Source organism: Desmodus rotundus, chromosome 12 (genome assembly GCF_022682495.2).
Source record: "Desmodus rotundus isolate HL8 chromosome 12, HLdesRot8A.1, whole genome shotgun sequence".
In the NCBI taxonomy this organism is placed as follows: domain Eukaryota; kingdom Metazoa; phylum Chordata; class Mammalia; order Chiroptera; family Phyllostomidae; genus Desmodus; species Desmodus rotundus.
Genome location: NC_071398.1, coordinates 15,752,385 through 15,774,079, shown reverse-complemented (window position 1 = coordinate 15,774,079; position 21,695 = coordinate 15,752,385). Strand labels below are relative to the sequence as shown.

Here is a 21,695-nt window from a genome sequence, read left to right as displayed (position 1 = left end):
TCAAACATAACCAAAAGGAGAAAAAATACTACAATGGGCCCCTAGATTCAGCTCCTACAACACATGACTCATGGTGGTCTTATGTCATCTACACCCCCAACTCCTCACTCACCCGGACACCTACCTTTCCTCTCCAAAGCTCTCCCCCCCCCCGCCTTTTTAACATATCCGCAATCCATTACTACCATTATAAAAAAAAATTTTAAACAAAACACCTTGCCTCCCATCAAGCCTGGTAAGGAGGCCAACCAAACTACAGCATTCATAGTTTAACTGGTTTACCCTCTACCCCAGCCCTGCCTCACCCCCACTGCCACCCCCAAAGTAATTAGAAAGAAACTTTAAGTAGTAACTTAGAAAAGAAAATAATAACAATAATTAACGCAGCCTAGGAAGCTCTGAAATGGCTTGCAAACTCATCTCTTGACACTTTTCACCATTCAGATTCCAAATGGAGCTCAAGCGGGCCAGTAGCACCCAAAGCTTTTATTCTGGGTTTTCAAACAGCCAAAAGAGTCTTAAACCATCATTTACACAAAGGCTAAAACTAGTAAAGGACTTTGGGTGGCCCTTGAGGTTCCTCTCTCAGCCAAAGGGAAGAATCTAGAACGCTCAGTAGTACCTCAGAACAGAGCTGCAAGCACAGGGAGGAGTAACAGCAGGCCCAGCTGGGGGCCGCACCTTCTCCCATCCCAGGCCACCAGCTGTGTGGCCCTGGGCTGCTCAGTCACCTCCAGAGGCTTCTGTTTTATTACCTGAAAATGGAACTGTCCTAGTACCTACCCCAAATGCCGGGACAGGGATTTTAAACAGACCCTGTGTGAACAGTGGAGGACTCAGTCAAGGAACAGTTCTATGACAATTATGGTTCTTGCTTAAAAACGGCGTTACTATTATTATTCTAATTCTGACACCTATCAGCTGTATGACTCTGGTTCAGTCACCTAACTGCACTGAACCGGCCAAATTCTTTTATAAACTAAGGAGCTACACGACTCCTTTTTTTAAACTTCACCTGAGGATATGTTTCTTGATTTTAGAGAGAAAGAGGGAGAAAGAAACATCAATGTGAGAGAGAAACATTGATCAGTTGCCTCCTGTATGCGCCCCAACTGGGGACCAAACCCACAACCTAAGTATGTGCCCTGACCAGGGATCAAACCCGTAACCTCTTGGTGTCCGGGATGATGTTCTAAGGAACTGAGCCCCACCTCGCACCCTGCCAGGACTGCATGACTCTTTTAAGTCTCCTTCTAACGTTGCCCCCAATAAATGGATTTTTAAAAACATACTCTTTCTCTGAGTTTAATGCTGTACAATTCTGAATCTTCCTGTAGAGGGAAGACGACCTTGGAATTCCCTGTCTGGAACAGGGCTGCAGCAGCAAGGGATTGAGGGGGACAAGCAAGATGACCCTGGTGTGACCACAGGTGCTTCAGGCGGCACAACTGGAAAAGGAGCTCTCAGCATTTGGAACAAGCAGTTTCCGTGCTTCAGGCCAATCTCAGAAGTCTTGCCCTAGTCCCTCCTGCTGCAACTCTGCCCCGTTTCCTTTCATCCCATTCTCCATGGGGCCACATGAAGGATACCCTTCGCAAGTATTTGAAAGCAGGATTAATTGGTTCTCCTCTTTCTCAAAAGGCCAGCAGCCAAGGCCGAGGTAGTCAGTCATCCATAAACACTCCCCACCCAGGGTGGCTTAAGGATCCTGGGGCCTGGGGAAGTAACAGCATTATTGAGCTATTGATGGGCACAGTGGGAGCCTGAGCAGGGACCCCAGCAAGAATTAACTCATCAGTTTTGGTGAGAGAAGCTGCCCCTGGCTCCATACTAATGCTGACCCTATTTCATGCATCATCAGAAACTCTAAAAACCTAGTACCTCTCCCAGCCCAGGACTGGCTGATGGAAGAATCTGCCCCCTGCAATCAGTAACCATCCCAGAGTCACAGACTCTCCTGCAAAGAGCGTCTAATGGGTTGGCCAAAAAGTCCGTTTAGTTTTCTCCATAAAATAAAAGACACTTGATATTTTGAGTATGCTGGCTATCTCCTGCCATCAGCTTCTAGTGGACAGAGGCCAGGGGTGCTGCTAAACATCTTCCAATGCATAAGACAGCCCCACAGCAAAGAATTATTTGGCCAAAATATCAAGAGTATCAAGAAACTTCGCGAACCATTTTTGACATGTTCCATCAGTCACAGCAGCTTCTCCATACACTGCACAAATCTTTTTTTGTGTTTCAGTTGTGTTTTTACCATTCTTAAAATAATAAAGCATAATACACTGAAAATGTTGCATATTTTCTTCCACCTTCAATATTAAAATGGCTGAACAAAAATTCACCAATTTTGGAAAGATTTTTTTTTTTAAGATTGCACACTGATTGACAGCTGTCACAATACAGTCTAACAAACTTGCTTCAAATGAAGTGAAACACAATTAAGCACTACTAGAGCCACTGTACAAAAAAAAATGTAATGGACTTTTTGACCAACCCAATAAAATGCTCTTGACATTGCTTTAATAGTAGAAGACCAGAAACAGCCAGTATCCATCAATAGGAAACTACAACAGAATACTAGATCAGTTAGCCCTGGCTAGCGTAGCTCAGTGGATTGAGCGTGGGCTGCGAAGCAAAGGGTCTCAGGTTCAATTCCCAGTCAGGGCACATGACTGGTTGCGGGCCAGGTCCTCAGTGGGAGCCATGTGAGAGGCAACCACACACTGATGTTTCTCTCCCTTTCTTTCTCTCTTCTCTCCCTTCCCCTCTCTCTAAAAATAAATAAATAAAATCTAAAAAAAAAAAAAAGTACTATATCAGTTAAAAGTGAGGGCAATCTCCAAGATAAACAAGGTGCAGGACAGTGTGTTTAATATGCTACCTTCTGTGTTAAGTGGCGGTGGGGGCAAGGATAAGTATCTATACATATGTAATTCAAGAAACACTGAGGGGGCAATGGCTCTGACAAGGGACCTGAGCAGTTGAGAGTTCACAGAAAAGCACCAGCCAAGTACATAGGCAGTGGCATAAGCTTTTGGGTCAGTGGATCAGAGTTCAAATCCCTGCCTGCCATTTCTTAGTTTTGTGGACTTAGTGGCCTTAGACAAGTCACTAACTATCTCTGCGTCTCAGTATCCTCCTCTGTAAAACGGAGATGATGCTAGGTTAGAAGCGAGCTTACAGGATGACCGAACCAAGGAGGGGTGACTGTAAATTAGCGGAGCTGCATCATGACGGCCAGCCTGAACGGCACCAAATAATCTGCACAATCAGTGTTGAGTCAAGAGGAACGTCTTCGATTTGGGGAGGACATGGAAGAAGAAAAAAGAAAAAAAGACAAGGGAATATAGCCCTTCCTCATCCTAATCCTCTCTGGCTCCTTCAGCATCTACACATTTTTTTCACCTCCTTGATATAATTCTGAAGCAGAAAAGTCTAATAATGAAAACTCAATACTTAAAGAGTGTTTGCTATGTGCCAGGCACTGAACATATTTTATTTGTTAACTCGCTGAATCCTCATCTCAATCCTGTGAGGAAGGTCAAGTAACTTGCCCAAGGTCATATGGCAAGTAAGAGTCAAGACAGGATTTGAACCCATACAATCCTGCCTCTCATTACCACCCTTCCCATTCATATTCACTCTCTGAGGGAAGCTCAGGGAAACGTGTTCCTTTTTCACGGGTTAAAAGAGAAATTAATGCTGAAGATCATTAAAGTTACAACCTTGAACTTCCAGTCAAGATGGCGGCACAGACAGACATGGCTCACCACCTCACACAACCACATCTAAATTATGACTAAAATATAGAACAACCATCACTCAGAACCATCAGAAATTGAGTTGAACGGAAAGTCTTACAACTACGGAATTAAAGAAACCACATCCATTGAGACAGGAAGGAGGTGCACAGACATGGAATGGGCTGGTCAGTCAACCAATGCATGGTGGATAAAAATTCGGGAGGGATATCTTAGTAGTGAGGAGTCCCAGCATCACACCAGGCCCCCAGCCCAGGGTTCCAGTGCCAGGAAGATGAAGTCCCCACAACTTCTAGCTGGAAAAACCAGTGGGGACTGAGTCAGTGGAAGAAACTTCTGGAGCCCCAAGCAGTTCCTCCTAAAGAACCCACACATGGACTCACCTACTTAGACTCACTCCCTCTGAGCTCCAGCACTGGGTAGCAGCTAGAAAAGTGCCGATGGTATACAGCGAGAAACTGAAGCATCTGGCATCAAGGTGAGCAGAGACCACTGTCCCTTTTCTAAACCGTCCTCCCACAGAGCTGGCAAGCTGGTGCCATAACTGAGACTCCATAAACATGGCTAACATCGTTTGACCCTCCTTGGAGATCCCCGCAGACTCTGCCCCACCCAACTTCCAGGCCCACCCAAGCTGCTTTTCCATATGAATGGTGGGTCTTGGCTCAGGCTTCACATCTTCCTAAATCCTATCAAACAAGCAACAGCTGGCCTCAGTGAGCCCCAGGCCCAGCACTAGCAGCAGCCAGCCTAGATTCACAGTTTGGCTTCACCTAGGAATCTCCAGGCTCAGTACAAAGTAGCAGCAGTCTCAGATTGCTTTATAGCTCAGGCATGATGTCCCCAGACAAAACACTGGTGGAGTCTGACCTCCGCCTGCATCACCTGGAAAACCCCAGGGCCAGCACACCCAGCGGAAGACCATGTGGGAGAACCACTACCCTGCCCCTGCACAGCTGATCCTCCACAGAGGACAGAGGTTGGTAGTAAGTGGTCACAGCCAGTCCTTGCAACTGACTGGCCTGGGTAAATCCCTCTCATTGATCTGCCAACAGCAACCAAGGCTCAACTACAAGAGGAGGGTGTACTCAGTCACACAAAGGGCACACCTCAAGTACCCATCATGGGTGATAGGGGAAGCTGTGCCACTGGACCCTACAGGACATCTACTACATTAGTCTATACCACCAAGACATGGAGTCAAAGGAGCTCTACCTAACACACAGAAACAAACTCAGGGAGGCTGCCAAAACAAGGAAACAAAGAAATATCGCCCAAATGAAAGGACAGATCAAAACTCCAGAAAAAGAGCTAAATGAAATGGAGAGATGCAATCTATTAGATGCAGAGTTCAAAATACTGGTTATAAGGATGCTCAAGGAATTTAGTAAGAACTTCAGCAGCATAAAAGAGACCCAGTCAGAAACAAAGGATACACTAATTGAAATAAAGAACAATTTACAGGGAAACAACAGTAGAGTGGATGAAGCAAGATTCAAATCAATGATATGGAACATAAGGAAGCAAAAAAAAAAAAAAAAAAAAAACCATTCAGAACAACAAGAAAAAAAAGAATCCAAAAGAAAATAGTATAAGCAGCCTCTGGGACAACTTTAAGAGGTCCAACATTCGCCCCATAGGCGTGCCAGAAGGATGAGAGAAAAAGCAAGAAATTGGAAGGCTGTTTGAAAAAATAATGAAAGAAAACTTCCCTAATTTGGTGAAGGAAATAGACATGCAAGTCCAGGAAGCACAGAGTGACCCAAACAAGATGGATGTAAAAAGGCCCACTCCAAGACACAACATAATTAAAATGCTAAAGGTTGAAGATAAAGAGAGAATCTTAAAAGAGGAAAGAAGTTACTTACCTACAGGGGAGTTCCCATAAGACTGTCAGCTGATTTCTCAAAAGAAACTTTGCAGGCTAAAAGCAATTGGCAAGACGTATTTGAAGTCATGAAAAGCAGGGACCTACAGCCAAGATTGTTCTACACATTTAGATGCCAATCTAAAACATGTCATTTGGAGTAGAAAGCAGAAAAAAGAGCTTCCAGATGAGAAAATACTAAAGGAGTTCATCATCACCAAACCATTATTATATGAAATGTTAAAGGGAGTTATTTAAAAAAAAGAAGGTCAAAACTATGAACAATAAAATGGCAAAAATAAAAATCTATCAACAATTGAACCTAAAAAAACAACTAAGCAAACAAGAACAGAGACAGAATCATGGATACCAAGAGCATTTTGATGGTTGCCAGATAGGAGGAGGATGTGGGGGAATGGGTGAAGAGGTGAGGGGATTAACAAGTACAAATAGGTGGTTACAGAATAGCCATGGGGATGTAAAGCACAGTATAAGAAATGGAGTAGCCAAAGAACTTATTCACATGACCCATGGACATGACCAACAGGGGGACTGCCTAAGGGAGTGGGGGGTGCTGGGTGGAGGAGGGAGTGGGGAAAAAATTGGGACAACTGTAATAGCATAATCAATAAAATATAATTTAAAAAAATAAAGTCACAACCTTGACATAAAATCTCTTTTGAAACCAGAAGTAAATCCTCACATCTGGTAAGTGAAGTACAGTTTCCTAGGGTGAACTGCCCCCCTGGTATTTAATCCCAACATCTTAAGTGCACCTTTGATTTAGGTTAGAGGATTGGCAGAACCGAGGAAGGAGAAAGGGAAAGAGGGAGGGAGGGAGGGAGGAAGGAAGGGGGGAAAGAGGGGGAGGGGGAGAGAGAGAGAGAGAGAATGAATATATAACTAATTCCAAAGTCCTAAGAAAAATCAACATAATTTACATGGAAGTTTCAAAATCAAACACTCAAATTACAAATCCCAAAACACCCATCTGCAAAGCATAGAAGAGCATTTCTTTGGGCAAAGGGTCCAGACAGTATATCCATAAATGCTAATTTCTTCAGAAAGTTTAGTCATGATTGCAAGTCCAGGAATTGGGCTGGCAATGAAATTGGACCCATGAACTTCACCAAGCGAATGTTGAACAGTCATTTCTGTAAAACCTGGGGCTTCTTGCTAAGAATGAAGGGATCTAGGGTCAGTTTCTCCCGGGGTTTATGAGTAAGAGTGGGCCCCTACCGCACCTGTTACTATGAGAGGGTGATGTCACCGTTGATTCAGCCTCTGATACCGATAACCTCACCTGGAGAGGCCTCTCAATGACGGTGATTCAGAGTCTCACCCCACCCTCCAATAAGTGCCCGGGGTATTGTCCCACAGCTGATTCAATGGGTGACGTTTTCAATAGGAATGCCACAACTTTTCCCACTAACTGGAGCTGGTCATCTTGTTCCCTTTTCAAACATGCCCACACAATGGCAATGAAGAATTTGTGGGGGAGGAAGTTTGCAGTCTTTGAAAGCATACTAAAAACGAAAGAAGAGAAAGAGAAAGAAAGGGGTGGGGGGAGAGAGAGGAGGAGAGAGGGAGGGAGGGAGGGAGGAGGAGAGAGAGGGAGGGAAAGAGAGGAAGGGGGAGAGAGTTCGGGGGAGGGAGGAAGGGAGGGAGAAAGAGACAGAGAAAGAAAGAAAAAGAAAAAGAAGGCAAGTCCTCATACTGAATCCAGGGTCAATTCTAGCCAGCAGGTCCTATGACAGAAGTACACATGTACCTCCCCCTACACTTCTCCCCAAAACATGATGTCCAAGGAGTCACGCTGCCTCTTGAGGATGATCTCATCCCTCCACCATGAGGAAGTTAAGAAAACCAGACTAGAACCACACTCCTCTTGGGCAACATGCCCACAGGTGAGTGGCTTGGAAAGAGCATTAGACCCTGGTTGGAATCCGATACCCTTTAAAGGAGATGTGGCAACAATTAGCCCTCAGAATTATTCCTCTAGCAAAATGCCTGCTCAGAGAATAATCTTTTTAAACAACACCAACATGGAGTGAAGGAACATGGGTAGTCCAGCTCCTTCAAAACGCAGTCCGATTCTACCACGTATTGAACACCTGACTTCATCAGGTGACGACTCCCACAAATCTCTCCACACCAACACACACAGTTCTTATACCTTTCCTGCTACCTGCTGTTTTTCCTTCCATGCCAGTAACTGCCTTTTACTGTCTCCTCCGACTAGAAGTCCGCAAGGGGGGAATTGTGTCTGTTTTGCCCCATTATATCTCCAATGCCTAGCTCAGAGCTGGTGCTGGCAGGTACTCGACGTAATTTGTTATGTAAATTCACGAATGACTGCCTGTCAGCCAGAAGGATCTCTCTCCCTCTGCGACCTTCTGAGCAGGAATTATCTACCCCGTCTGATTAGTTGCCTTTTCCTGCTGTAAAGAGCACAGGCTTTGAAGTCCAACAGCCACCAGAACAAGCATCCAGTCTTTTCCACTTCCTGTCTCTATGTACTCTATCTTGACAAAACGTCACTGCTCGCTGGTTGTTGTGAGGTGTAAAGGGGTGAGACCGCCTATGTCTTACTGGACACATAATAAGCACTAGTCACTACAATGTTGCTTGTGATAAGAATAGAGGATGAAACAATGAAACAACTTTTTTTTTTTTAGTAAGTATGTCTCAAATATTGCATGGGGCATTCTGATACTAAAAAATTAGTCATTTTCCCCCTAAAATTCAAATGTCCCTGGGTGTCCTGTATTTTCTATTTGTGAAATCTGGCAATGCTACCCATGAGGCAGTTACCTCCCTGAAGGCAGGGTGGTATTTCTTACATAAAGATTATAAAACGTTGCCATATAACACTCCCTCAATAAATATTGATTGATCAGATGGACTTTGGAGCTGTGAGATTTTTATCTTGGCCATGAACTGATTGAATTAGCCTTAAATTATTACCTTGGAGTTTTTTGCATCTCTCAACAAGCTCCTTCCAGGCTCCTGAGCATTGCCAAGAACTAGAAGAATGGACACCGGGTCTTGAACAATTAATGGGCCTGAAGGATACCCAGGAGTAAGGTGTTGGGTGTATCTGGGAGCCTTGCTCAAGGAAGGTGTTACTCAGACAATAGGAAACCAACCAGATGGCCCTGGCGGGCTCAGATCTCCGTTTAGATTTTGATCTGGTGCTTCCTTACACCAAAGCAGAAATGGATCATCTGACCTTTAGACTAGACTGCAAGCTGTTTTGTGACAAGACAATTAGGTAAGGTTACATCGGGGATGTACAGGGCTCAGAGAAACTGGGGAGTGCCAAGCAGCGACACGTACCCTGACATCATCCCCTCCCCTTTGCATCCTTTCTGTGGTTCATGGGAGCCTTACTGACAAGAGTTCCCTCTTTTCTTTAAAACAAAAGGCACGATTACACCTGAAACTAATGTTATATATCAATTACATCTCAATTTTTTTTTTTTAAAGCACAGGGGAATAGCTTCTAAAAGCAAAAGATATATATAGAGACACACACACACTCTGAAACTTCATTCATTCATTCATTCATTCATCAAGTACTTATTGAGCACCTATCATGTGCTAGGCCCTGTTCTAGACACAATACAGCCTGTGAACCAAATAAGACAAAATCCATGGCTTCTTGGAACTTATGTTCTGGTGGAAAGTAAATGAAATACATAGGATGTTAGATGGTGAAAAGTGCTAGACAGGAAAATAAAATAAAGAAGGGGAGAGGAGAGTATTGGGGCAAGGGGTTATAATCTCAAATGGGGGGTTCAAGAAAGCCCTCACTGAGACGGTGACATTTGAGCAAAGAGTTGAGGACATAAATGCGTGAGCCAAGCCGTACCGGGGGGAATACTCCGAACAGTGGAAACAGCCAGTGCAAAGGCCCTGAGGCAGAAGTGTGCCTGCTATGCTACAGGTACAGTCGGGAAGTAATGAGGGCAAGAGGTAAGGGGTGATCACAGAGCAGACCACGGGCACCTTGTAAGTCATAGAAAGGACTTTGATTTTTAGTTTGTGTAAAACGGGAGCCACTGGCAGATTTTGAGTGAGATTGCTCTTTTCTAATTTATATTTTTAAAACCACCACTCTGGCTGCTGGGTAGAGGAAAGACTGCACTGGGAAAAGTGAAGGGGCAATAAAGACCAGAAAGGAGACGGTTGCAACAATCGCCGTGAGGACCCTCTCAAACTTCTTTTGGGAAAACTCTTCTGGGATCAGACAAGGTGTATCAGCGTGTGTGAATGCCAAACCACAGAAACAGGTGTTCTCAGCCTTCAGCTTGCCCAGGTATCATATAACTGAAAGGCTTTCTGCTTGTTACAAGCTCTCCTGATTATAAAGCCCAGTAATTATTACCTAGGCCTTGGCCAATTATCCCACGGGGTCCTGTGCTGGCTACTGTTGATGATGTTGCTCGTGGGGAACAGGTTCACCCCTTCCAGGCAGGCCCCATTAGTCCTGGCAGGAACATCTGAGCGCACGGGGATCCACACCCAGGTCTCTGCCTGACTCCTACACCTTGAGTAAGTCCCAGTTGGAAGAGGAGTTTGTTGAGGACAGATTTCCTCCCGCCCCTCAGTCTTGAACGCCACAGTAACTGCATTCTCAGGGACCCAAAAAGACAAGACGGAAAGGAGAGCAAGTGCTGCTCGCTTGGCACTTATTTGGAAGAGAAGGTCAGAGGGAAAGAGGCCGAAAATTGCACATCAGCAAAAGACAAAAGACGCTGGATTCCAGCATCACCATTAAAATTATCGAGACGTAAAGGAATAAAGATACACAGGGGTGAGCAAAAGTAGGTTTACAGTTCTGTGTACACAAAAGGTTATTCTTGTTTTATTTATTCGTGTTATAACTGTAAACTTGGTTTGGCCCACGCCTGTATTTTCCAAAGGGAAGGAGGGACTTCCTTCCCCTTAGAAGGGCGTGCAAGGTTCCCCCGGAGATGCAGGTTGGCAACAAAGCACAGAGAGACGCAGGTGAGAACACAGGTCGCGAAAGATCAAAGTCCAGGACTGTGGCACCAGCCCTGCCGCTACCTGGCTGGGTGGCCTAGGGCAAGCTGTCCAACCTGAGCCTGTTCTCTCTTCTACCTGGGGGACCATGACAATGCCCTTAGACCCCGAGAGGCTTGACGAACCTGTCACGTCTATGAGGCCCTTTGCAGGACCCGCTCCTACTGTTGGGTAGAAATATTTATATTTTTACTTGTTGGCCACCTCCAAACAAATACTCAGTATATCCCGTCTACCTCATTCTATGCTCCAGTTTGATTAAAGAAAAACACCATTTTCCTATACAAATTCATATTTAAACTGGCACCTAACACTCTCCCAAGCTCCAGACTGAAATTCCCAAATACGTCACTGACAGTGCTGCCAACGACTCCAACACTCACTCACCGCTTTCCTAACCAGGAACTCACTTTCCTTCCCCCAACTTTCTCCTCTTTCTCACCTATTCCCAGTATGCGTGCAAAGACATTCCAGAAGCTGCTGGAACTAATTCTTGCTTAGAGCCATTTAGCTGCTGGAACCTTGAAGTCTTTCCTCAAATCAAAGCTATTTTTTCTTCAGGGAGGCAGGCAGGCTCCCAATACCTTTTGCTTAAAAGCCCCCCGGGGACAGTGGGAAGCAGGCTGTCTCTGGATGCTGGTGAGGGAGCCAACTGATCCAGGCCTTGTGAAGGGCACTGTCTGTCAAAGGTACAAATGCACACGCTGACTGGGCAGCCCCAGCTGCGCGAATTTATCTTCTGCATACACCAGAACATGCGCCACGAGATATATATGCGACGTTATTCCCTGCAGCGCTGTTTTCTGAAAGATAAGACGCAGCCCATGGTCCATGCCAGTGTCTCTCAGGGGCAGGTTAAACAGACCGGGCACAACCAAGCCACACAGCTATGACCAAAGTCAAAGAACGTGGAAGTTCTATATAGAGAGAGAACACAAAAATATACTGTTGGGCAAAAAAGAAGGTACAGAACAGTGTTACCCCGGTCTGACTCTTTGTAAAAAGATTATGATTAAATTACGTTTGCGTAAAGAAATGACTCGTGTATTCCCATAAGGAACCCCTGAAAAAGATACACAAGAGACCACTCATTGGTTACCTGTGCCCTGGGGAAGACCTGGGTATAGAGTGGAATGAGGTGGAGGGGAGACTTTTTTGCTTTTTTAACCAAGTGCACGATTTGCCTACTAAAGGAATAGAAAGAAAACACCCCCCAGTTATCTGTAGACCGAGGTCCTAGGCCTGGCCCTGGCCTATCTAGGCAGCCTCATCCTGGGACCCTCTGCTCCCATAAGTCACCTTCCCTGTCTGTGGACGCATGGAGCCAGCCTGACTTCCCTGTGCCTGGCTGCACCTCCACGCACCTGCGTCCTCTTCCGGGAGAGCTCTTTCCCCTTCTCTGCAAGGCTGATGCAGACGCCCTCCTGCCCACAAAGGCGAAACATGTAAATCCACTTCTCCTTGCGCCCTTTGAACAGTTCCCACCCCATGGATATTCTCAGAGTGTACTAAGCACTTTCTCTCAGAGATTCTCGGAAATCTCCCTGAGGGCTGTGACTGGCTACTTCTCCAGGTCTCCTCATTCCCACCCCAACAGCTCCAGGCCATCCAATGCTTCCCCATGTGGCCCGGGCCAGAGCATTTATGGCAACGGGAAAACAGACCAGTGTCCTTCCACTTGTGTATTAGAGATCCTTTTAAAAACCAAGCAGAAGCTGAAACCTTCAAGGTGTTCCCAACTTCCCCACCCCTTCCCCACCCTCTTTCCTCCCTCTTCTCCACCCTCTTCTCCACCCTTGCTGCTCCTTGCCCCACTCCTCCCACCTCAATTCTAAACAGTATTCAAGAGCAGATCAAGCAGCAGACCCACTTCAGCCCACCCCAAGCACCCTGCACAGTGGCAGGCGATACCAGAATCTCCTTTCCTAGCAAAGGGCACTTTGGTCTAGTCACTGTTTGCAGAGCAAAGTTTGCTTTAGCACAGAAGCAGAAAGACTGAGGAAACTGGTTTGGCTGGTTTGCTGGGCAGGAGGGAGCATAGGGATCCATTTGAACTAAAGGTAAAACACAGGAGGGAGTGTCTCGAACAGAAGACACCAAATCCTCTGGCGGCTTTAATATTACTACTCATTGAGCACTGGACACATCCTATGGCTTGGGTACTATCCTGTCCATTTCACAGATGGGAAAACAGAGGCTTAGAAAGACCTTAGCCAACGTCCCCCCAGCTGGCACAGAGCATTAACTGGATTTCAGTCTAGGCAGTCTGACTCAAGAACCTTCTAAACATGGGGAAGATGCCCGTAGGTCCTTGGGGGAAAGTGGAAGACTGGAGGTAGATTAAGGGGAAGGAAAGGGAAGAGTAAAAGTGCAGAAAGAGAAAGGACCGACAGCCAAGCATGAGCTGAGGCATTTAAATGGGAAACAAATTAGAGAAAGGGAAACGGAGACAGGGAGAAAGAAAGGCCGCTACAAATTTCTTTTTAATTGACCAAAGATGAAAAACACTTAAAAAGGACTAATTGCCTTTCCATTTCCGAGTTGGGGTTTGAGGTCTCCCTTCCCTGCCCTCTGAAGCTTTCAGAAGGAAGCACTCAGTGGCTGTAACCCGGGGACACACTTATCGCAAAGCTTCAAGAGCCACAGCCCCGACTCTTCCCTGGCCGTTCACAGTCTCCGTCCAGGGCTGGCCTGAGGCTGCAGAGTTTAAGAGGAAAAAGGTAAGCCAGAGTAGGAGGGGCCATAACTATTCATTCATTCGTATACTCATTTGTTCAAAATGACATTGGAATGCCCTCTCTGTCCCTAAGAAATGAGCCATCAATTTACCATCCTTTCTTCTTTCTTTTGTTTGTCCCACCTACCTTCGTGCTCAGCCCACTCTGCTTCATTTACTCCTGACTCCTGTAATCCCAGGGTCCAGCCCTGTGCAGGTACTCATGACAAACCTGTAGCTATTACTGCATCCCATTTTACACACGGGGAAACTGAGGCTCATCAAAGTAAATCGATCTACCCCAGATCACACAGCTAGTAGCTGAAATCCAAACCTGGACCTTTAAGATACTTACAGAGCTATCCTGACCAGCCACCCTGAATTCACTCAGCTCCCTGAAAGCCTGAAGCCCTGAGAGGAGATGGGAGTTGAGGCAGAGGAGAAACCCAAAGTCTGGATTGTGACAGGTGCCTCTCGGGGACTTTTGGGTTTTGGCAGCTTCTGGGAGATGCGAGAGCTGATTGCTTCAGCGACTGGCTTATCTGGGGCTACGCTTGGAAGGGAATGTGTAACAGACACCAAGGTGAGCATTTCGGAAGAAAAGGCTCGCTCAGTAAAAAGCCCCGGAGAGCAAACAGGGATTTCCATAACCACCTGGCAGAGAAAGGGCAGGAGCAGCAGCCAGCCTTCCTTAAATGGCCTTGCAGGGCCCAGGCCCTTGGGTCTCTACCCCTAGTGAGGCACAAAAGCAAGGGCAGGAGGATGGCCCATTAGTCTGCTTCCCCGGTGAGCTCTGCATAACCCTTGTCACAGACGTGAGTAATGGGGACGTGATCAGGAAACGATCCTCCAGGAGTCTGAGTGGTGGGGAGCAGGGATCTGATGATGCGAGAGCATCCCAAAGCCAGTTTCTATTTGTTTTTTAAAGCCCATTTAATTAGCCCTCCCCACCCCTGCCAAGGTTTCCCACCAGACTTTCAGCACATCTTTTAGAAAAAAGGGGAAATGGACGTACTTAATCCACACAGGTGGTTTTTGCCTGTGAGCTAGGTCAATCCATCAGCCAGAGCTTGGATACAAAATATAAGCCTTGTTTGCCCAAGGCCAGGTGGCAGAGAGAGCAAAGCAAGAAACCATCAGTTTAAAAGCCTGCTGCCTTCCTTTCCCCCCACCCTCCAGTTATCTTAAAGCTGAGTGCACTAGGTAATACTTGATCCCAAAACCAATCTGTGCTAAGAAAAAGAACCAGAAACTAAAGAAGTTTACAGCTGGGTTGTTTTTGTTGTTGTTGGTTTTTAAAACATTCTCCATTCTAGAACCTGGAGAGAAACCAATGAAACAAATACAAGGATCTCATGGGGCACAGGAACAACCCCAGTTTAGCCAAATCCTCTTTGTGACACTCTATGGTCACCAGTGGACAAAAAGGGACAGGTTCATCGTTTTCAAACTCCCACGCAGCAAACTCTCCATGGAGCCAGTGTTTAAATCTGGTACCAATGTGGCTTCCCCCCATTCTCCAGACTGCCCAAGGAGAGTGAGGCCACCTCCCTAAAACCCCGGCTGCCTTTTTAAATCACAAAGCCAGTTCTCTAAGGTGGCATGTATTTTTTTTTTTTTAATCAGAAGGGCATTTCTGTCCCGAGGCAATTCCACATTGGATTAGTGGAAGGGGACCCCATAGTCCAAAAAGCCCCCCAAAAGTGAAATGTCAGGAAACCCGTCGAGTGGGTGCAGGGAGGAGGACACAAAGGGAACTGGTACCAGCCACACAAGCAGCCTGAGAAGACTGTGTCGCCAGCTGCAGGCCCCTCCGCCTCGCAACTGCTCTGACGGGGCTCTCTCTCCACCACCTCTCAGGTCAGCTCTGTCAACACTTCTCCTCCAGATGCACAGGGAGGAGGAAGTCCACTTCGCAGGGGACACTAATTCCCCAAGCCCCCTCTTTCCTTTTGGGGATTACTGCGAAGGGAAGAGGAGAGAACAGGAGAAAAAACCAGCTGTGAAACCCTGAGCAAATTGCTTTATGCTTCACTTTTCTCATCTGCAAAATAGAACAATGGTACCCACATTCTTGAGTCTTGGGAAGAGTAAATGCGGTAAAATATGTGAAGCGCTTGCCCCAGAGCCCAGTTAAAAGTGAGTAATAGGTATGGATATTAATAATTATTATTACATTATTAATATGTAATATTATTATTATCGGTCAGACACAAGAACTTGTGAGGTGGATAAAAACTAGACTAACACCCCCTTGGTGATACAAATGTCTTGATGCAGGAAAAGAAAGTGACCAGACTTGTGTTGGGTCACCTCACTTACCCACGCACACACACTTCTGTTTCTAACCCCTGACCCAGCTCCAAGGCTGGGCCGACTTCACCTCCTCCCAGAAGCCAATCCTCACTGTCCAGCGATACCCCCCCATCAAAACACTCCAGGCACCTAAATACCCATGTTCCACCGTGCTCTGTAAGTGGGTCCTGGGCATTTTTAGCAACCTGTTGGAGCACGCAGTACTGGAGTGTCCCTGTATCTCCATCCATTCCCAGGTGCCCAGCACAGTGCTGGGCAGAACCTCCAGCCAGAGGTAATGGCAGACCCCTGGCAAAAGTCGGGCAAACACTTCCTTACGGATCCAACAGAAAGCTCCACACAACACAGACAGTACTCAGAAAAGCAAATATATTATCAAGCTGTAGTTTCTGTTTTAAAAAAAAATGCCACCCACTGTTGGAACAACTTCAAATTTCAAAAAATTTTTTCAGACAACAGCGTGATTGCTGTAGATTGTCCACATGGCCAAAGGCTGGAAGAATAAACAATGAATTCTCTCAGGGGAATTGTGGGTGATTTCTTCTTTCAAAAAGTGCTTCTTTTATTCTAATGATAACTCGCCTCATCAACTAAAATCAAGAGGGAGGAAAAAGTTGTTTGGTAAGAAAGAAGCAAACCAAACCGAAAGGCTCCCGGTTTGACTCCTGGCCAGGGCACATGCCTGGGTTATGGGTTCAGGACAAGGCTCCTGTGAGAGGCAACTGATCTCCATTTCTCTCTCACATTGATGTTTCTCTTCCTCTCTTCCCTCCCTTCCCCTCTCTCTAAAATCAAAAATAAAATCAAATTAAATACAAAGAAAGAAAACAAAGGAAAAAGCACCTAGGAATCCGGGAAACAGATAAGAAGCCAACCTCCCTTGCTTTCACCCCCGGACAACAGAGAAATAAAACACAGCCAACTCTAGAATTCCGATTATCACAGTGGCAACAGGTCACAGAAGTACATTTGTGCATTTCCATTCCCTGAGCCGGAGCTACCAGGCTGTTTTGTTTTAAACATCATTCCTTGGGAGAATAGTACCGGTATCCAAATGTTTTCATCTCGGTGAGTAAAAGCCACAACCTCGCAACTGAGAGGGCTCCTCAGCCACCTCAGAGATGGCGCAGAATGGGACCTGGCAGTGAGATGCTAGTTCAAACTCCCACTCTGTGGACCTGGGGCAAGTGGACTGCACCCTCTGGGCCTTCCTTTGCTCATCTGTGAATCAGGAACTGCCACTCTCCCGCGCCCTGCCCACATGCTAGACGTTTGCGGTACTAAATGACAGACTGTGTCTGCAGTGCTCAGGACGCTGAGACACACTGAAGGCCTCTGTTAGCGTCCCCTCCTCGGGACCTAATTCACCTCACCAGGACAGCCCCTTCGACCACCGTGCTCCACCATCTGTATAAATTCCAAAGGGGAGTATTTGAGTCAAGGAAGACGGGGTTTGCCCAGCTAGCCCCCGCACATGGGAGCGCGGTTTCTCGGACCACTCTGCCCATTCCTACCCTGCCGGCCCAAGGACCCGGGCTGCGCGCTCTCACCTCTGCCCAGGACTCGGCCTCTCTCCAAGTGCCGCCGGGGCACCGTGAACGTGTAGCTCTCGGCGCCAAAGCCGGGACGACAGGGGACCGGCTCCTGGCACAGCCGCGGTGAGACCTGGGGCGGGAGAAAGGTACTGACCCGGGGTGGCGTGGGGGTTCCCCTCCAGCCCACACCGAAACCCGCAGCGCGGCCCCTCCCTCGCTCCGGGCGTCGGGAGTGTGCGACCGACCCACCCCCACCCCGCGGGGCCAGCAGCCACTCCAAATTCTTTCCGAGACCTGCGGCCGCCAAGCCCCCAGGGACGCCAGGGAGAGGGGGCTGTGGGTCACCTCCCCCCACCTGGCCCCTTTCCTCCCCGTCCCCGTTTTGGTTTCACCGGAGGCACCTTTCCTCTGCCCCGCGCTCCCTCCCTCACCCCAGGGACGCTCCCGCCCCGAAGTCTAGGTCTTCACACCGAGGGCGCTCCAACAACTTGTGGCCCCACTTTCTCATCCCGGGACCGCCCCCATACCTACTTACAACCCTTTCTCTACCTGACAGGTGCCTTTATTTCTGTTGATTCCCCTTTCGTCACCTCAGAGGGCGTCCCCACTACTCCTGGCTCCCCCTGGATTTGCACCGGGGCTCCCCTTTTCAATATCCCGACCCCCACTCTGCCCCGCGCCCCCCTTCCGCCCGTAGCCCATTCTGCAGCCAAACCCGAGCCCCCAGAGCCTGCAGCGAGGCGCGCCCCCACCCCGGGTGCGGAGGGGGCGATGGGCGAAGACGCGCTCGCTCCGCGTTGTAGCTTAGGCTGCTCAGGGCATTTGGACCCAAACTTTCTTGCAAGAAAGGGGAGCGGGGACGACAGGAAAGAGGAAGGAACGACCAGACAGGAAGGGACTAGGGGGCCGGGGCGCGGACGGTGGGGCGCAAAGACGTCCCCCGCAAAGCCAGGGGAGCCGACGTACGTGCAGCAGCAGCAGCAGCAGCAGGAGCGCGGGGACTTTGCGGCACCGAGGGCCCATGGCGGGCCAGGCGAGCGTCGGGTCCGGCCGGCCGGGTAGAGTCTGGCAGGACTCTCACGAACTTACAGGTGGTCAGAAGCTCCCAACGCCACTGAGTAGGGATCGGCCGCAGCCGCCAGGTGAGCCTCTCAGGCCCCGCCCTCGGCAGGCCTGATTGGCTGAGGATGCACCTGCCAATGAGCGGCGCGGCGCGGCCCCAGCTTCCTACCCGGGCGAGGGAAGGACGGCCCACCGGAATCCCGCCCCCTGCCTCGCGCCGACCCGTTGACCGCGCGAGCGAGGGTTGGGTGCAGGGGCTCCAGGATTCCTATTACCACCGAGATGCAACCCAGCCTCGCTGTGGGTGGCTAACACCTGGGCTTTACCCTTTATTTAGTTCTGCCTTTTTAACTGCAGGTCTCCAAAGGTTCGTGTCTGCAAATCAGTTCACTGGGCAGGATCCACCTTTCAAAACCTGTTTCTTCACTTTCCAAATGGAAGTAATAATCACAAACGCCTCCCTATGCTGTGAGCTTGTCATGCAATTAATGAGACCAACATTTCCTGCACCATAAAAGCTCTGTACAGATACGAGTGATAGTAACAGTAGGTGCCAGGTATTGGAAGTTACAGTGCCAGCCTCTGTGCTGAGCATGTGACATTGACCATCTCATTTTATCTCATCTCAAAATAACCCAAAAGCTGTGTTATTATCCTCATTTGAGAGGCAACTGAGGCATAAAGAATTTGAGGCGAGTAGGTGATGGTGGAGGACTGGAACTCAACTTCCTCTTATTTTAAGGCCCTTTCTTCTGTTAGCTTCGCCTCCTGTGGCCCTGCCTAGCCTTCCAGCTGGAGCTGCAGTTTTCAGTGTGTCCTTTAGTGTTGAACTGGAAGAGACCCTTTCAGAGATCACTCAAACCTGCTATTTGCAGATAACTCTCAATGTCCCACAGCAAATCAATGTCAAATCCAAGACTAGAACCCAAAGATCTCCGGATCCCCAGACTGGGGCTCTTCACACCACCCCATAGCCACCAACCCCTTCTCTAGAGGGTTTTTGTCCCCAATAAAATAATTTTAGGATCAAAGAAAGAATAGGCATGCAAATGTTAGGTCACACAGCTTCCCTGTCTGAGCTCCAGGGCCCAGCCACATGTGCATGGTTTGGCTACCCTGACAAGGACACATCTTTCCCGTCACCCTGCCAGCGCGGTCAGAACTACGAAAGTGTGTGGAGTCAGCTGCTCACTAACCTTGTGACCTTGGCGAGTCCGGTTGATAGGCGCTAATGCTAGAAACTCAGGAAGCAGAGTACTTGGCACCTAGTAGCCACTGCTCCGTAAATGTCTGGAGTGGAGGAGGGTGTTCTTTGGAAAGGACCACCCCCTTTCTCATGGGGAAGGCCACGTTTCGAATATTTTGCCCAGAGCTTAAAGGCAAATCTGAGCCCGTGAAGCTACTTTCTCAAGCCCAGAGGAGAGGTGACGTCTCTGAGCAAGACACTCTTTAGGGTCACCTCAGGCCCCTCAACTTGTCTGTGCCCTCAGTTTTAATGGGTTTCCCCATCTGCCCCTCAGTGTAAATGGGTTTCTGAGCACACGCCCAGGCCATTTGGATTTCTGCATCTTGGCTTTCTCTGCCTCTTAACCCACCAGGAGGCTCGGAGGGAAAAGGCTCCAGTGTTCCTTCCCCACTGAGGCTCCTGCTGGACTGTGCATTAAACAAGGTAATGGAAATACAGAAAGAGGCGTTTCCCCCATGGGGCGGCCTCGTCCGTTTATTTCTTTTCTCCCAGTTATGTAAAAATACATATTTTATACCATCACTCAGCCCAGGGAGCTGTTAGGGCTTTGTTTTCCTCCGCCCAGCGAGCCCTGGCCTTGTAACTCCACAGTGACTCTCATCGATTCTTCCATTACACTCTGATAATTCAATAAAAAGTATTTTAGAAAACAATTAGGGGCAGTGAGGACAGGTCTGGAGAGACGCTCTCTTCAGACTTCTCAGCAAGTCCTTCTCCAAGCTCCAGGGAGTTGATCGTGGAGGGCTGCCCTCTCTCAGCCGTCCAGGGTGAGGTGCCCCATGGAGGTGGGGTGTTTTGTGACTGTGGCCTTCCATGAATAGCCTCAATTTCCTCTTCCATCAAAACACTACACGTCCTTGTGAGGATCAAACAAGCAGGTGGAAAAAAAAAAACCCAAGCCGGTGAAGCCTGTGCCGCTGATGTTGAGCTAGGCCACTGATGGAGGGTTCAAATTCTTGTCCTGCCACTAGCTGGGTAGCATGTCACCTGCCCTCATCCATAAACTGGGAATGTTGATAGCATTTAATTCACAAGGTTCTTGTAAGTGCCCTAAAGTTAGCTGTCAGCATTCTTGGCTCAGTGCATTCATTCCCTGCCCAGGTTTAGGCAAAACTGTGAGCCGGAAGGAGCCTCCCCACCCCCCACCAGTAAAGTCTCTTAGGCTTCTGTGGCCTCTGCTTGGACAAACTTCCACACTGACTGGTTAGTCTTTTCAACCCTCCCAGGGTCATTTGCATTTTAAAGCGTGCTCTGGAGTGTGCTTTTTTCAAAGAATAGAAACTCAGGAGCCATTAAATTCCCCCCAGAGTTCTTAACCTGGTGTCTGGGAATGGACTAGGGGAGAGGGGTGTTCCTGGAACCCCGAGACTGTATGCAAACCTGTCGGGGCAGGTGGTGAGTTCCACTGCTTTCATTAGTTTCTCAGATGGGGGGAAGAAAAAGTCAGGATCTTGGAGCTGAGCTCTCTTTGAGGTCCCATCCAATGTTAACAGTAAAATTTCAGTCGTCAACAGGGAGAAGAAATGTTGACCAGAGGCCTTGCCAGCGCCCTGCCTGGTGCATGGCAGACCCTTCGCTGGTGCTCACCGGGCAGACACCCTCTGGATTTCCTTATTGCAGGGTGTGTGTCTCTGATGGACTTTTACTTCCCGGGTGCCCAGGTAACCGGTCAGCCAGGGCTAATGATTAATCCCTGTGGCGGTGCTGACCCTTTCAGTTCCTGACAGAAAGGCGGCAAAGAGAGTTCTCAGACTGAGAGTAGCCCACCCCCTCGCTGGCCAGCGAGAAATCCCGGGCAATTCGAATTGCTAGGGATTGCAGCCAGATCAGGCACCCAGAGGTATGAGGAGAGGAGGATCCATTCTAACTGCTCCTGGGAGCTCCTGCCGCCTCTGCTGGGCCTGCCACCTGCCAACGCACAGGGGAAGAAACTGGATGCCCAATCTGCCTCCTGTTAAAATGACGGTGACCGACAGGGCTGCCACCCTCTACAGCTCAGCCAGTCATGTCTGAAAAAAAGTGCTTTATTTCAAACACAAAGCAAACTGTAAAATGCATACCGTGTTTAGTATAATGAAACACCACGCATCTACCATCTAGCTTCAACAATTATTTTTGTAATTTTTATAATTTTTACAAA

General features: G+C 48.1%; 1 protein-coding gene across 1 annotated transcript in view; it reads right to left on the bottom strand.

Annotated features, from left to right (window-relative positions):
* CDH1 (cadherin 1) overlaps positions 1 to 18,384 on the bottom strand; it is a 75,179-nt gene extending 56,795 nt beyond the window's left edge. Inside the window, exons 1-2 of the mRNA XM_053914739.2 lie at positions 18,214 to 18,384; positions 17,263 to 17,377 (exon numbers count right to left, since the gene is read on the bottom strand). Coding sequence (XP_053770714.1) covers positions 17,263 to 17,377; positions 18,214 to 18,270 — 172 coding nt within the window. The 5' untranslated portion in view covers positions 18,271 to 18,384. The remainder of the gene's footprint in view (positions 1 to 17,262; positions 17,378 to 18,213) is intronic.
* Positions 18,385 to 21,695: the final 3,311 nt, after the last annotated feature.